We start from the raw sequence: 14,226 nt of genomic DNA, 5'->3' as shown, positions 1-14,226 counted from the left end.
CCCCATGATAACCCCTAGAAAATACAGTCTCACTTTTATATTGAAACTGGGCACAGAGAGGTCAAGTGATCTGATAGAAGTCACACAGGTTTTAAAACACTTGAACTCTGGCCTCTTACAGACAGATCTTCAAGTTATCTTTAACATTAAGAGACCCACATTCACCACTTGTGGGGTAGGGGTGGGGTGGGGTGTGCAGAGCCTCCAGACATCTGGGTCTTCTAGTATAAGGCAAGAGCTGCCCACTCCCAGGATCCACATGCCTTTTTAGGGTGCAAGGTGGGTTCTTGCAAACCGGTCCACTCCTTCTGTGTGGCAGGGTGCAGGTCCCCGCTGCATTTGGCTGGGTTAAGAAACTTGGGCGGCTTCCTTGGTCTCCATTAGGGGTCCCCAGATTCTTGGGTATCCCAGCGTGAGAAGGGGGTTTGTGCTTTCAAGGGTCAGGCTCCAGGCGCTGTGAGAGGATGCTGAGGACGCGTTGGAACTTCTCGAGTCGTGTGGCCCATGGCGCCCCAGCCCCTCGGCTCCCCCAGAGCAACCTCCTCAAGAAGCCAGTGGTCAGGGCCTCTGTCAGCTCCGGGTTGGGCCGGAATCCTGGGGGCGAGGCCAGGTGAACCCGGGGCAGGGCCCAGGCACCTGCCTTGCTCCTCCCACATCTGCCTGGTTCCCTCTGGACTTTGACCCAGGAGGGACTCTGCCCCAGATTATCTGAACAACCAGACAGGGTTAGCTGGGGAGGGGTCTGCAGGAGTGGGGGTGGGGGGGTGGCTGAAGGGCTTGATCGATGAGGGCTCTGCCAGGGTGCATGGGGGCCAGTCTGTTCCAGGGGCCACATCAGGGTGCCCCCTACTTTAGGGGTAGAACCTGGAGATGGAGCTGCCTTGAGGGTGGAATTTGGGGCCACCCTGCGCGACAAACTTGGGAGGAGGAGGTTGGGCCATGTTGGAAGGAGAAGGGTCTTAAGGAACCATCCAGGTGGGGGATTCCGGTGGCAGGGCTGCCCCAGGACAGGAGAGAAGTGTGGTTCTGAGTACAGTGGGGCCGCTATTCTGCCAGAGTGATGGTCTGAGCCATTTTGGAGGGAGCTGCGCATTCCTGCGGGGAATTGAGACCCTCTGGGGGTAGGGCCTTCCCAGGTGGGAGAGTGGGGGGTGTGGCCCTGTGGGCGTGGCTTCGAGGGGCAGAGGGCGCTGTGCCCGTCAACGCTGCAGGTGGCGGTGGCGTGTGTGGGGGTGAGAACATCCCTGGGACCGGGGCCCGCCCAGTTTGACTAGACAGGAGTCTAGTCTCTGGTCCGGTGGGTTTGGGGGCACCGCGCTGGAGCATGCAGGTTGTTCCTAAAGTGGGGATCCTCTGGCAACCCCTCGAAGGGGAGGCGCTCACCTCGCAGGCGCTGCGCCGCCGCCTCCCGAAATCTGGGCGCGTCCCGGGCTGTCTGACGCGCCCGGTGCAGGGTGCGCAGCAGCCGTTCGCAGCTCTCGTCCAAGGGCCCCGGGAGTTCCTCACCCTCCAGCAGGCGCGCCGCGGGTGCCACGTGCGGCAGCGCCACCTCGCCGGGATCGCTGGGTCCTGTTGGAAGGGTCTGGGCTGGGCTAGGGGCGGGGTGCGGGTCCTAGGGTGAAGAGGATGCGACATACACTGGGGCCAGGGCACCCTAGGACAGGGCAGCGGGCGGGGTTTGGGTCAGACACGGAGGCTCGAGCCTGGACCAGAGGAGGACAAGGGTGTGGCCTAGAGCCAGGGCGGAGCCTAGAACAGGCCTAGGGATTGGGTCCAGGGCAGAGTCTCTCGTAGAGGGCGGGGGCAAGGGCGCGGGGGGCGGAGCCTCGATTAAGGGGCGGAGCCTAGGATCGAAAATGCAGGCGGCTCGTACAGCCGAGGGGGAGCCCGGGACAGAAGCAAGGGTTCGGCGCGAGACCGGGAGGCCAGAGCCTAGCGCATTGCTGGATGTGAGTCAGGGGCCGGGCCTAGGCAGGGGGCGTGGCCTAGGAGAGACCCAGGGGCGGGGCTTAGGGGTGAATCCAGATTCTGGTTAGGGTTATCACTCCTCGAAAGCCGCCACTCACCTGCGCCCTCATTCAGCGATTGCATCAGCGGCTTCAGCTCCTGCTCAAAGGCCAGCGCAGCCTCCGTGTGGCTCCTTCGCAGGTGGCGCCATGTGCGTTCCAAACGCGACACCTGGAGGAAGAGACCTGAGCCCTCCTTCCCTTCATTCTTCCCCATCACTTGCGCCCCGGCCTCCTCCCTTGCTTCCCACGCACCTGGGGCATGAGCAAGGCGCCCATCACCGCGGCCAGTCCGGGCAGGTCCCCCACCGCCCCTGGCCGCAGCGCCACGGCCAGCTCCACCAGGCCCCTCAGGGCGGCCGCGCGTTCTTCCAGCGGCCCTGCGCAGCCCAGCACTGCCAGCGCCCCCGCCAACGCCAGCGTCTCGAGCCTGTAGAGGCGGAGGGCAAGGGTCTGGGGGCAGTGGGGAGGTTTGCGATGCGGGGGTGAGGAGGGACAGTCGGCGGCATTGCCCATTCCCCTCCTCCCTGGGGAACCGCGAATGGGAGGAGGTTTGAAGACCCTGGGGATTTCAGGTGGCTGGCTCACCTCTCCAGCAATTCCAGCCTCAAGCGATGCCCGTGGGGAAGTGTGAGCAGCTCCAGACCAGAGGCGACCCCCATGGCGCCCCTCTGAGTCTTGGTCACTCCCAGGACGCCTGTTGCCTGGCGATGGGGGCGGGTTAAGAGTAGGGACGTTAAAGGAGCAGAGTGAGTCTATGGGTGTGAGGTGGGTTTGGGTCATGCCCTGGCTTCAGGCCCTACCCGGGGAGGGAAAACCTGGTAGGGGACCCACCTGAGAGTCCACTAATAGCAGGTGGAGAGCTGTGCTCCCAGGATGGTGTTCCAGGAACAGGCCATGGAGAGTATGCAGGACTTTGGGTTCCAGAGGCCGATTCTGGGAGCCCAGCAGGCAGGAGGGGGTGTCAGGGAGACAGAAAGAGACCTCAGCCTGCGGTCTTGCAAAACATCTGTCCTCCTCTTCCTCCTCCTCGGCTTCCCACCAGGGCACCTCTGACTCTGGGCAGCTGTGGCCAGGGGGCGGTCCCTGGACCCTGAGCACTCGGGGCACCAGCTCACAGTACGTCGGGGGGCGTCCAGAGGCATCAGGCAGCATCAGTGAGGGTGTTCGAGGTGGCTTGGTTGGAGCCTTGGCATGAAGCTGACCATCAGAGGCCCTGAGACTGTCAGCAACGGACCCCAAGGGAACTGGGGTCTTTAGTATCACGGGGTCACTACCTGTCCGAGGTAGGCCAGATGCAGGTACAGTGGAGGCTCCTGGGGGTCATACAAGAGGGGGAGAAAGAGGTACATAGAGAAGATAGCTGGCTGGGGTGATGGCTTCCTAAGCTACCAACCTCCTGGTTCCTGCACTCATTCAGCCAATAACCAGGTGTCCTAAATTAGCTTGGTGCAGCTTTGAAGCTGAACAGCTTCACCAACATCAATGCTAGACACCTACCAATGGTCTGAGAATGAACTTTCTCTGACATGGGTGTAGTTCTGCCAATTCTGAATACTACATTTTAAGTCTGAACTCTTCCTTTTTGCTCCTCTGATTGAAGACGGTAAGCATTGACCACACAAAATTAAAATGAAAAAAATATGTCACTCAAAATTCACAAAGTTACATATGCCTCAAAGAAACTGAATTTATCAAACTTTCGAATGATGTCATCTGTTAAGTTTGTGGTATATTTACTTCTGAGGTTATTAACTTAAAACTGCACACAGACTTTTGGGAGACTGTATCTACTAAACATTTACTGTTTCTGCTACACTCACTTCTTTTTGGTTCAATGAACAGTTCAAACTCTTGTTCTGGTTCTAGTGCCTTTGCACTGACTGTTCTCTCTGTCTGGGCCACTCTCACCCTATTATTCACATTGTTCCCTCCATCATCCCCTTCAAGTATTTCTCCATGAGACCTTTCCTGACTACTACGAAAAACTGTAATACTCCTTGCTCTGTCCTACTTTTCATTTTTAACCCAAAGCATAATTGATTCCCCTTCATGGATCACAGCCTTATCATGGCAAAGGGGCTTGCATAACTCAATGAAGTTATGAGCCATGCCATGCAGGGCCACCCAAGATAGATGGGTCGCAGTGAAGAGTTATCACAAAAAGTGGTCCACTGGAGGAGGGAATGGCAAACAACTCCAGTATTCTTGCCGTGAGAACCCCATGAACAGTATGAAAAGGCAAAAAGATATGACACCAGAAGATGAGTCCCTCAGGGCAGAAGGTATCCAATATGCTACTGGGGAAGAGGGGAGGGCAATCGCTAATAGCTCTAGAAAGAATGAAACAGCTAGGCCAAAGGGGAAATGGTGCTCAGTTGTGGATGTGCCTGGTGGTGAAAGTAAACTTCAGTGGTGTAAAGAACAATATTGCATAAGAACCTGGAATGTTAGATCCATTTGTTGTTGCTGTTCAGTCGCTAGGGTGTGTCCAACTCTTTGTGACCCTAAGAACTGCAGCACACCATGAGTCAAGGTAAATTGGATGTGGTCAAGCAGGAGATGGAGAGAGTAAACATCGACATTTTAGGGATCAGTGAACTAGAATGGACAGGAATGGGCAAATTTAATTCATATGACCATTATATCTACTACTGTGGGCAAGAATCCCTTAGAAGAAATGGAGTAGCCCTCACAGCCAACAAAACAGTTTGAAACACAGCACTTGAGTGCAATCACAAAAATGACAGAATGATCTTGGTTTGTTTCCAAGGCAAATTATTCAACATCACAGTAATTCAAATCTATGCCCCAACCTCTAATGCCAGAGAAGATGAAGTTGAACCGTTCTATGAAGACCTACAAGACCTTCTAGAACTAACACCAAAAAAGATGCTCTTTCATCATAGGGGGTTGCAAAAGTAGGAAGTCAAGAGATACCTGGAGTAACAAGAAAGTCTGGCCTTGGAGTACAAAATGAAGCAGGGCAAAGGCTAACAGAGATTTGTCAGAAGAATGTGCTGGTCACAGCAAACACCTTTTCCCAACTACACAAGAGACGACTCTACACATGGCATCACCAAATGGTCAATATGGAAATGAGACTGATTATATCCTTTGCAGCAGAAGATGAAGAAACTCTATACAGTCAGCAAAAACAAGACCTAGACCTCACTGTGGCTCAAATCATCAGCTCCTTATTGCAGAATTCAAGCTTAAATTGGAGAAAGTAGGGGAAAAACACTAGGCCATTCAGGTATGACCTAGATCAAATCCCTTATGATTATACAGTGGAAGTGACAAACAGATTCAAGGGATTAAATCTGATAGACAGAGTACCTGAAGAGCTATGGACAGAGATTTGTAACATTGTACAGGAGGCAGTGACCCTAACCATCTCAAAGAAAAAGAAATGCAAGAAGGCAAAATGGTTGTCTGAGGAGGATTTACAAATACTGAGGAAAGAAGAAAAGTGAAAAGCAAGGGAGAAAGGGAAAAGTATACCCAAATGAATGCAGAGTTCCAGAGAATAGCAAGGAGAGATAAGAAGGCCTGCTTCAATGAACACAATGCAAAGAAATAGAGGAAAACAATAGGATGGGAAAGACTAGAGATCTTTTCAAGAAAATTGGAGATATCAAGGGAACATTTCATGCAAGAATGGGCTCAATAAAGGACAGAAATGGTAAGGACCTAAGCGAAACAGAAGCTATTAAGAAGAGGTGGTAAGAATACACAGAAGAAGTGTACAAAAAAAGTTCTTAATGACATGGATAACCATGATGGTGTGGTCACTCACCTAGAGCCAGACATCCTGGAGTGTGAAGTCAAACGGGCTTTAGGAAGCATTACTACAAACAAAGCTGGTGGAGGTGATGGAATTCCAACTGAGCTATTTCAAATCCTAAAAGATGATGCTGTTAAAGTGCTGTACTCAATATATTAGCAGATTTGAAAAACTTAGCAGTGGCCACAGGACTGGAAAAGGTTAGTTTTCATTCCAGTCCCAAAGAAGGGCAATGCCAAAGAATGTTCAAAAGTGAAGTCACTCAGTCGTGTCTGACTCTTTGTGACACCATGGACTGTAGCCTGCCAGGCTCCTCCGTCCATGGGATTCTCCAGGCAAGAATACTAGAGTGGGTTGTTATTTCCTTCTCCAAGAATGTTCAAACTACAATACAATTGCACTCATTTCTCATGGTAGTAAGGTTATGCTCAAAATCCTTCAAGCTAGGTTTCAGCAGTGCGTGAACCGAGAACTTCTAGATATAAAATCTGAGTTTAGAAAAGGCAGAGGAACCAGAGATTAAATCGCCAACATTTGTTGGGTCATAGAGAAAGCAAGGGAATTCCAGAAAAACATCTACTTCTGCTTTATTGACTATGCTAAAGCCTTTGACTGTGTGGAACACAACAAATTGTGGAAAGCTCTTAAAAAAACAGGAATACTAGACCACCTTACCTGTCTCCTGAAAAACCTGTATGCTGGACAAGAAGCAACAGTTAGAATCTTACTGTAAGTGGTTCAAAACTGGGAAAGGAGTGACATAAGGCTGTATATTGTCAGCCTGTTTATTTAACTTATATGCATAGTACATCATGTGAAATGCTAGGCTGGATGAATTACAGGCTGGAATCAAGATTGCCAGGCAAAATATCAACAACCTCAGATATGTAGATGATGCCATTCTAATGGCAGAAAGTGAAGAGGAACTAAAGAGCCTCTTGATGAGGGTGAAAGAGGAGGATAAAAAAGCTGGCTTAAAATTCAACATTCAAAAAACAAACATCATGGCATCTGGCTCCATCACTTCATGGCAAACAGAAGGGGAAAAAGTAGAAGGAGTGACAGATTTTATTTTCTTGGACTCCAAAATCACTGCGGATGGTGACTGCAGCTATGAAATTAAAAGCTTGCTCCTTGGAAGGAAAGCTATGACAAATCTAGACAGTATATTAAAAAGCAGAGACATCACTCTGCTGACAAAGGTCTGTATTGTCAAAGCTATGATTTTTCCAGTAGTCATGTATGGATGTGAGAGTTGGATCATAAAGAAGGCTGAGTGTCAAATAATTGATGCTTTCAAATTGTGGTGTTGGAGAAGACTCGAGAGTCCCTTGGACAGCAAAGAAGAGCAAACCAGTCAATCCTAAATGAAATCAACCCTGAATGATCATTGGAAGGACTGATGCTAAAGCTGAAGCTCCAATGCTTTCGCCACTTAATGGGAAGAGCCAACTCATTGGAAAAAACCTTGGTGCTGGTAAAGATTGAAAGCAAAAGGAGAAGGGGGTAACAGAGGATGAGATGGTTAGAGAGCATCACTGAGTCAATGGACAAGAATTTGAGCAAACTCTGGGAGACAGTGAAGGACAGAAAAGCCTGGTGTGCTGTGTCAATGCGATCACAGAGTGGACACGACTTGGCAACTGAACAACAAATTGACTCATTTCTGTTGTTCATGGTCCTTCATTCTCTAATAGGATGTTGGCTCCACTTGAGCAGGGATCTTTGTCTTTCTTGTTCATTGATGTATCTCAGCACTTAGTATAGTGTCTGACACACACAGTGAGGGCTCATGTTGAATGGGAGACGACAGGGCAGTCAGGGCACAAGGGGAGCTCCTCCTTTATGTCGGATGGTCAGGGTTAGCTGCTTTGAGGAACTCCTGTTAGATGAGAAACAGTCAGTCAGGTAAAGGTTAGGGAATGAGCTTTCCAATGATGAAAACAGCAAGTGCAAAGGCCTTGAGGCAGGAACAAATGTACAAGGTTCCAGCAGACTGAACAACAACAACAACCAGCAATTGAAAGGAAGTCTGTGTGGCCGGAGGGAAGAGGGGATGAGGGATGGAATTATTAGAGAGGTTAGCTATGGTTAGAGCATGGCGGGTTTCTTGGAATCATTGTAAACCCATAGTTTTAAGCACCTACAAAGTTCCTGTGTGTGTTTTAGTCACTGTGACAACATTGAGAGCATCACCATCCTTTTTTCCCAGCAGGTTGTCACCTGCCCAGTGTCACTTGGATAGTGCATAGCAGAGGAATTTCTGAGCTATGTCCTGTCCTGGAATACCCTTTACCTGGTCCAGGGGGGTCTTCTGGTGGCCGCCACATATGCTCCAAACCTGCAGGCTGACTATCGCTCCGCTTCCTATCCCTGGGGGACAGAGATGAGGGAGATATGTTGTCCTACTCCAAGCAGATAGTTAGATAACATATAGCCTCCACCAATCCCAGAAAATCCCATCATTCAGAACCAGGGGATCCCCCAGGGTGCTTGCTAACCCCAGGGAACACTTGGCAATGTCAGGAGATATTTTTTGGTTGTCACAACTAAGGTGTGGGGTGCAGAGCATTCTACTGGCATCTAGTAGATAGAGACCAGGGATGCTGTTCAACAGTCTGCAATGCAAAGAATGGCCCCCCACAACCAAGAATAATCTGGCTACAAATGTCAACAGTGGACAGAGTCGAGGTGGAGAACCCTGGGGGGTGTTGGGTGTCTTTGGGATGTAGAGAGCCTGTGAATACCTGAGTGGCTCTGTGTGAGCCAGGCTGTCTGGAAGGGTGTCCTCACTAAAGCTGCGTCGAATTGGTCCTTGCCGTGGCACTGGCCTGGAGGCCACAGCCCCTGTGGCTTGGGACAGTGGACGCTGGCCAATCACATAGCTGCGAACCAGGGAAGGCAGGCTGGGGAAACGCTCATCCTCTAGCTGAAAGAGGGCTGCGGGCCGGCCTGGCCGGGGCCTCAGGGCCACACGGAACACCTCGAAGTGCAGGGCTGAGCCCCGCCAGCGGCAGGAGATCACAGGCTGGCCCCTACGGGACTTGGACGCACGAACTAAGAAGTCACCATCTTGCTGGAGAAGGTCTTCGGCCTTCTAGGGATGGAGGATCGGGGGGGCAAGGGGTTTACGCATGAGCACATATCAGTAATTAATGGAGACTCCCGACCGCGCCCCCGCCCAAGAAAAGCCACCCCAGAGACTGGGTAGTTTTGAGCCAAACAAGGTCTTCTTTTCTAGTGGGCATACTTCCGCACTATATTTCCCAGGCTCCCTTGCGGTTAACCATTGTATGACAAGATCTGACCAATGGGATGTGGGAGGAGTACTGTGGGGAATGGTCAGACTTGGCCCATGAAATAGTCTAGCAGAATCCTACAGGTTTCGTCCTGAATCTGTCAGTTGATGCCCCCAGAGCCCTGGGGGATAGTGGAGGCAGAAGACTGAAAGGGCTTGGGTCTGACTCCTTTTGAAGCTCTGCATCCTCTTAGACTGTGACGTGAACTAGTCCTTAAATGTTGATGGAGTTGTTGACAGTGTGGGAATGTTTGTTACAGCCACTAGATGACGCTGACTCATGCAACTTCCAACCTGGTGACATGTGCCAAGCTTGTTATGCAAATATGGCTTTCAGAAAAGCCATTTGCTAGGTTCTTCCAAACAGACCATGGCCTTGAAATTCACCTTTATAAAAATGGAGCACTATCATGCCAGCTATGGTGGCTGAAAACAGGGCCTGAGGGCCACAACATCATAGAGGGACAAAGCAGAGCTGCTGATGGAGGCTGGGGACTGTACAATATGTGCAAAGGACACTTGTTTGGCCCTTATTATATGCCAGGCACTGTTTTAAGTGTAAAATGTATGAACTCACTTCATCCTTTACCAAGGATAAGAGGTAGGTACTATTATGCCCATTTTACAGATGGGGAAACAGAGGTCCAGAGACATCAACTACCTTGCTCTAGTTTACATCCAATATAAGTTGTAGGGATAGGATTTGAACTCAGGCTGTTTGTGGCTAAAGTGTGGGATTTTCACCATTAAGCTACACTGCCTCCCATGATTTGATTAGATGTCTCAAGTCCTGGGATTCCTGAAGGTGACTCCTAAGTTGGAGATGAGAGTGAGGTGCTTTGAATTGAGAGGGAGATGGGACCCTGGCGGCCACAGGTGGCCTGGAATCCAGAGAGAGAGAGAGAGAGACAAGTAGGGTCAAAGGGTGGTTTGAGGAGTCATTAGTACCCTCTTCAACTCCTGTCACCTTCTTCAACACCATCCCAAAGGAAGTGATAATTTAAAGCTAAGAAGTGACATCCCACATAGACCAACAAGTGCAAAACAATCCTCAGCCCTTAAGACACTCTTTCTGATAGATTTTGACCCTAAGGCCCTTATCTGGGACCCAGGAGTCCCCAATAAGTCAAAGATGAGTGAGACTCCCCATCAGATGGTATGTGGTCCTGTGGGAGGCAGTGGTACCTGGCGGGACAGGGGGCCGTGGTACCAGGGTTGGCCCACAAAGTCCTCTCCATCTTGTGGCACCTGCATGGAGCTCTCGGGGGCAGAGGGTACAGGGGCTGTGCTTTGTACTTCCAACAGGCCTCAGTCTTCCTCATCTGTAAAACAGGAATAATATTCTTGCTTCCTGAATGGCTTGGTCAGCCCTTTCATGTTCCTCATAGTTTGAAAACAACAGCCCACATCTTATCAAGCCATAAAATGCAATGCTCTCTGTATATGTATATATATATTATATTTTAATATACAGCATGTTTATATAATTATATATAAATGTATTGAAATATTTACATATAATATTTGTGTATTTTATATTCTAAATATAAATATATTTAAAATATATGTTAATATATATTTATATTAAGTTAAAGAAGTTACCCATAGTCAGATTATATATTTTTAATTATAAATTATATGAGTTATATTTGATACATATATCAGATTAAATTCAAGCTATGAGTAACTTTGGGGCTTCCTGGATGGCTCAGTGGGTAAAGCAGCCACCTGCAATGCAGGAGACACAGGAGATGTGGGTTCGATCCCTGGGTCATGAAGATCCCCTGAAGTAGGAAATGGCAACCCATTCCGGTATTCTTGTCTGAAAAATCCCATTGACAGAGGAGCCAGGAAGACTACAGTCCAAAGGGTTGCAAAGAGTCAGACATGACTGAGCGACTAAGCATGAAGTGAATAAATTTAATTTATTATTTTTAATTAATTTATTTTTTGGTTATGCCATGGCTGCAGTCCATGGGGTCGCGGAGAGACGGACACAACTGAGCGACTTCACTTTCACTTTTCACTTTCATGCATTGGAGAAGGAAATGGCAACCCACTCCAGTATTCTTGCCTGGAGAATCCTGGGGACAGAGCAGCCTGGTGGGCTGCCGTCTATGGGGTCGCACAGAGTCGGACACGACTGAAGCGACTTAGCAGCAGCAGCAGCATGCAGCATCTGGGGTCTTAGTTCCCCAATCAGGGATCAAACCGGACCCCCTGCTTTGGAATTGCTGAGTCTTAACCACTAGACCCCCTAGGGAAGTCCCTAACTTTAATTTAGAATAGGCTGTGATTTCATGAAAACAGTCATGTAAATTCACTGGGATTCTTGCAAAGGAAGAAGACAATGATCTCAAATGTAATGCAATTTTTAATGCAGATGACATAGTGCTATGTTTTCTGGAATTTAATTAACAAATTGACTCAAAAGAATATGAGGTACCCACTCTGTGCCGGGAGCCCCTTCTAGGCCCTAGAGACCTAGCAATGAACAACGCAGACCAAGATTCCTGCCCTTAGGCATCTTCTAGCTGAGAAGACAGAGATTAGGAAAATAAGTGAGTAGAAAAGGAAGCCTAAGATAGATCAGAGAGAACTAAGAGGAAAAATGAAACCAGGGATCTGATAGGAAAATTCAAGCGGTGGAGTTAAGATTTTTCTATAGGGTGACCTGGGAAGGTCTTCGGGGTGGGGGGTGGGTAAAGGTTGGGAGGATTTTAAGGGACCAATTCAGGTGGTTCTTTAAAAAAAAAAAAAATTATTTATTTGGCTCCATTGATTCTTAGTTCCAGCATGTGGGATCTAGTTCCCTGACCAGGGATGGAACCCAGGCCTCCTGCTTTGGGAGAGCAGAGCCACTGGAGCACCAGGGAAGTCTCAAGCTGGGTGGTTCTTGGGGTGAAATAAACTCCAGGCTGGGGAGAATTAAATCTACTAAAACCCATAGCATCTCATTGGACTGTAGGCACACTCAAGGATTCTTAGATTGTACAAAAAAATCTAACCCATGCGTGGCTTTCCAATAAGGTCATTTTGTGTGCTCAGTCGCTCAGTGGTGTCTGACTCTTTGCGATCCCATGGACTGTAGCCCGGCAGGCTTCTTTGTCTATGGGATTCTCCAGGCAAGAATACTGGAGTGGGTTGCCATTTCCTCCTCCAGGGGATCTTCCCTGCCCAGGGATCAAACTGTGTCTCCAGCCAAATCCTGGGTTGCAAGTGAATTCTTTACCACTGAGCCAGTGGGGAAACCCATTTTAAAAGACCATTAAAAGGTCACATTTTTGTAGACAGGTCAGCAAACAGCAAATAGACATCTGCAGGTTTTCATATTTTGGAGCTGATCCACTTCCTTATTACTGTGATCAAACTTAGGACCCCTTGATCATCGCGCATGCCTCAGGCCCCTTGTCTCTCAAGTATCTGGTGAAAAAACTGCTCTGGATGAGAAGGAAGAGGGGGAGAGGGAGTGGGAGGTGGTGGTGGGGAAAGTGTCTTGCTTCCCCTACCCCCAGGGCCTTCTGGGCCTGGCAGGTCTGCAGGGAAACAGCACGAGGATTTTTAGGACGTGAGTCAGCTGGGCTGAGGGCCTGAAAGGGCTAGGAGGTTCCCAGACTGGTCTGAGGTGGCTTAAGGGGCGGGAGAGCTGAGCAGAGCTTTGGCTCCAAGCGCCACATACCTGAATACCAGGTGTGTCTCCCGGATACCTGTGCACTTCCTGTTTGTCAGCTGGGCCTGGTCTGGCCTTGGTTTTAAGAGTCCCCTGACTCCAGCGTCCTCTGTCTTACGTGCCCCTTAGTGGGTGTGAAGGTGCATCACTGACTGGTTTGTTCAGGGGGAGCTCAGAGTGGTCACAGGACAGCTACAGGCCAATTAAGTCATCCACCTGTCCTTCATCGTTTGGAATAATTTCTGGGTATCTGGGCAGGAGAGAGAGGAAGGCAGCAGAAATCAAGAGAGGAGGTGGGTGAGAGGCAAGTTTGGGGAAAGAAGGGAAGGGATTATTCATCTTCTATCGACCATATACTCCTGTAGGGGGCAACCACCTGCATGAGACAGGGACATAGATGGACACGGAGACTCAAACGTGAGCAAAACACTGACTGGTTACTGTGTGCCAAGGAGAAACAGTGATGAATGAGACCAAGGCCCCTCCGGTGGAGGAGACACACAAAACAAATAACTGCACGATGAATGAAGAAGATAATGTCTAAGGGTGAACAACGAAGGTGATAAGACAGGGAGATGTAAAGAGAGGCTGGCCAGGGGAGGCTATCTTAAATATGAATAGGTAGTCAGAAGGCTGTCTTCCACGAAGTGACATGGGAGCTGAGATCTCATGTCAGCTCATGTTCCTTACCAGGGGTAAGGAACAGTTAAGCAAAGATGTGAAGAAAGAGCAGTACAGGTGAGGGGTATACAGGGAGGGCAAAGGTGCAGAGCTTGCTTTTTATATTTTACATCGTCAAGGAGGCAGGTATGACAATGCTGTGAGCCACGAGCGAAGTGGAGAGCAGTGAGGTTAGGTAGAGACGATGCAGAAACTGGTGGACCTCGAATTTTCGTTTCGGTGGGATGGAAGAGGAGCTACGGAAAGGTATGAAGTGAGAGAGGGGCACGATCTGGTTTGTGGTTTAAAAAGATTGCTCAGGCATGGAAGCAGGGAGGCTGTCCATGTTGCAGAGAAAATACGCTTGGAGGAGGGCGCCCAGGTACACGGATACGCATGATGCACAGCGACCCAATCAGGTGACCCCTTTTACGTTCGCGGACGCGCGTGGACAGACACCTAGATTCTTCCAGAGAGCAGGTGGCCCCACCTGGAAAAGAGAACTCCCTACCCCCACCAAATCTCCCTGTCCTGGCTGTGCTTGGGGCCCCTCACTCACCTGGGCCGGGACCCGCGGAGCTCGCAAGAACTTGGGGCCGGGCGGAGGCCTGAGGCTCTGCGTCTCCCGACCCCTCCCTCCCCGCCCCAGCCAGGTCCAGCCTTCCCCGGCAGCGCCTGTAGGGAACCGAGCGCCATCACCTGGTCCCGCCCACTTTAAACTCCTCCCCTCCAGGCCCCGCCCTTTCTCCTACTGTAACTTCTCGCCCCGCCCCTTGTTATCGCCCCGCCCCTTATAAACTTTCTT

General features: G+C 49.9%; 1 protein-coding gene across 6 annotated transcripts; it reads right to left on the bottom strand.

Annotated features, from left to right (window-relative positions):
- Nucleotides 1-71: 71 nt before the first annotated feature.
- SH2D3A (SH2 domain containing 3A) lies at nt 72-14,137 on the bottom strand. 6 transcript variants are annotated; one of them, XR_014056505.1, is made up of 11 exons: nt 13,981-14,137; nt 12,771-13,011; nt 10,277-10,413; nt 8,541-8,890; nt 8,090-8,166; nt 2,841-3,322; nt 2,595-2,710; nt 2,262-2,436; nt 2,067-2,178; nt 1,384-1,612; nt 72-594 (listed from the first exon to the last, which is right to left on the bottom strand). XR_014056505.1 is itself a non-coding variant. In XM_081499337.1 (11 exons), the coding sequence occupies exons 3-11, from the start codon at nt 10,343-10,345 to the stop codon at nt 434-436; spliced, it is 1,728 nt and encodes a 575-aa protein (XP_081355463.1). In that variant the 5' UTR covers nt 10,346-10,413; nt 12,771-13,011; nt 13,981-14,064; the 3' UTR covers nt 72-433. The 6 variants fall into 6 exon arrangements, 5 of the variants coding, with proteins under 5 accessions (XP_081355463.1, XP_081355465.1, XP_081355467.1 ...); XM_081499337.1 differs by having other exon boundaries at nt 1,384-1,569; nt 13,981-14,064; XM_081499339.1 differs by lacking the exon at nt 12,771-13,011 and having other exon boundaries at nt 1,384-1,569; nt 2,841-2,942; nt 3,057-3,322; nt 13,981-14,046.
- Nucleotides 14,138-14,226: the final 89 nt, after the last annotated feature.

The sequence above is a fragment of the Giraffa tippelskirchi genome, chromosome 6 (genome assembly GCF_054371585.1).
Source record: "Giraffa tippelskirchi isolate mGirTip1 chromosome 6, T2T-mGirTip1v1.2.pri, whole genome shotgun sequence".
Classification (NCBI taxonomy): Eukaryota; Metazoa; Chordata; class Mammalia; order Artiodactyla; family Giraffidae; genus Giraffa; species Giraffa tippelskirchi.
This window is presented reverse-complemented; position numbering and strand designations above follow the sequence as displayed.

What these genes read in the sequence shown, in the direction of transcription:
- SH2D3A (XM_081499336.1), bottom strand. Translation starts at nt 10,345, where the DNA reads ATGCAGGTGCCACAAGATGGAGAGGACTTTGTGGGCCAACCCTGGTAC. An exon ending in ACGGCCCCCTGTCCCGCCAG is followed by an intron (nt 8,891 to 10,276) that starts GTACCACTGCCT and finishes CTCCATCCCTAG; the next exon opens with AAGGCCGAAGACCTTCTCCA. An exon ending in AGAAGACCCCCCTGGACCAG is followed by an intron (nt 3,323 to 8,089) that starts GTAAAGGGTATT and finishes TATGACCCCCAG; the next exon opens with GAGCCTCCACTGTACCTGCA.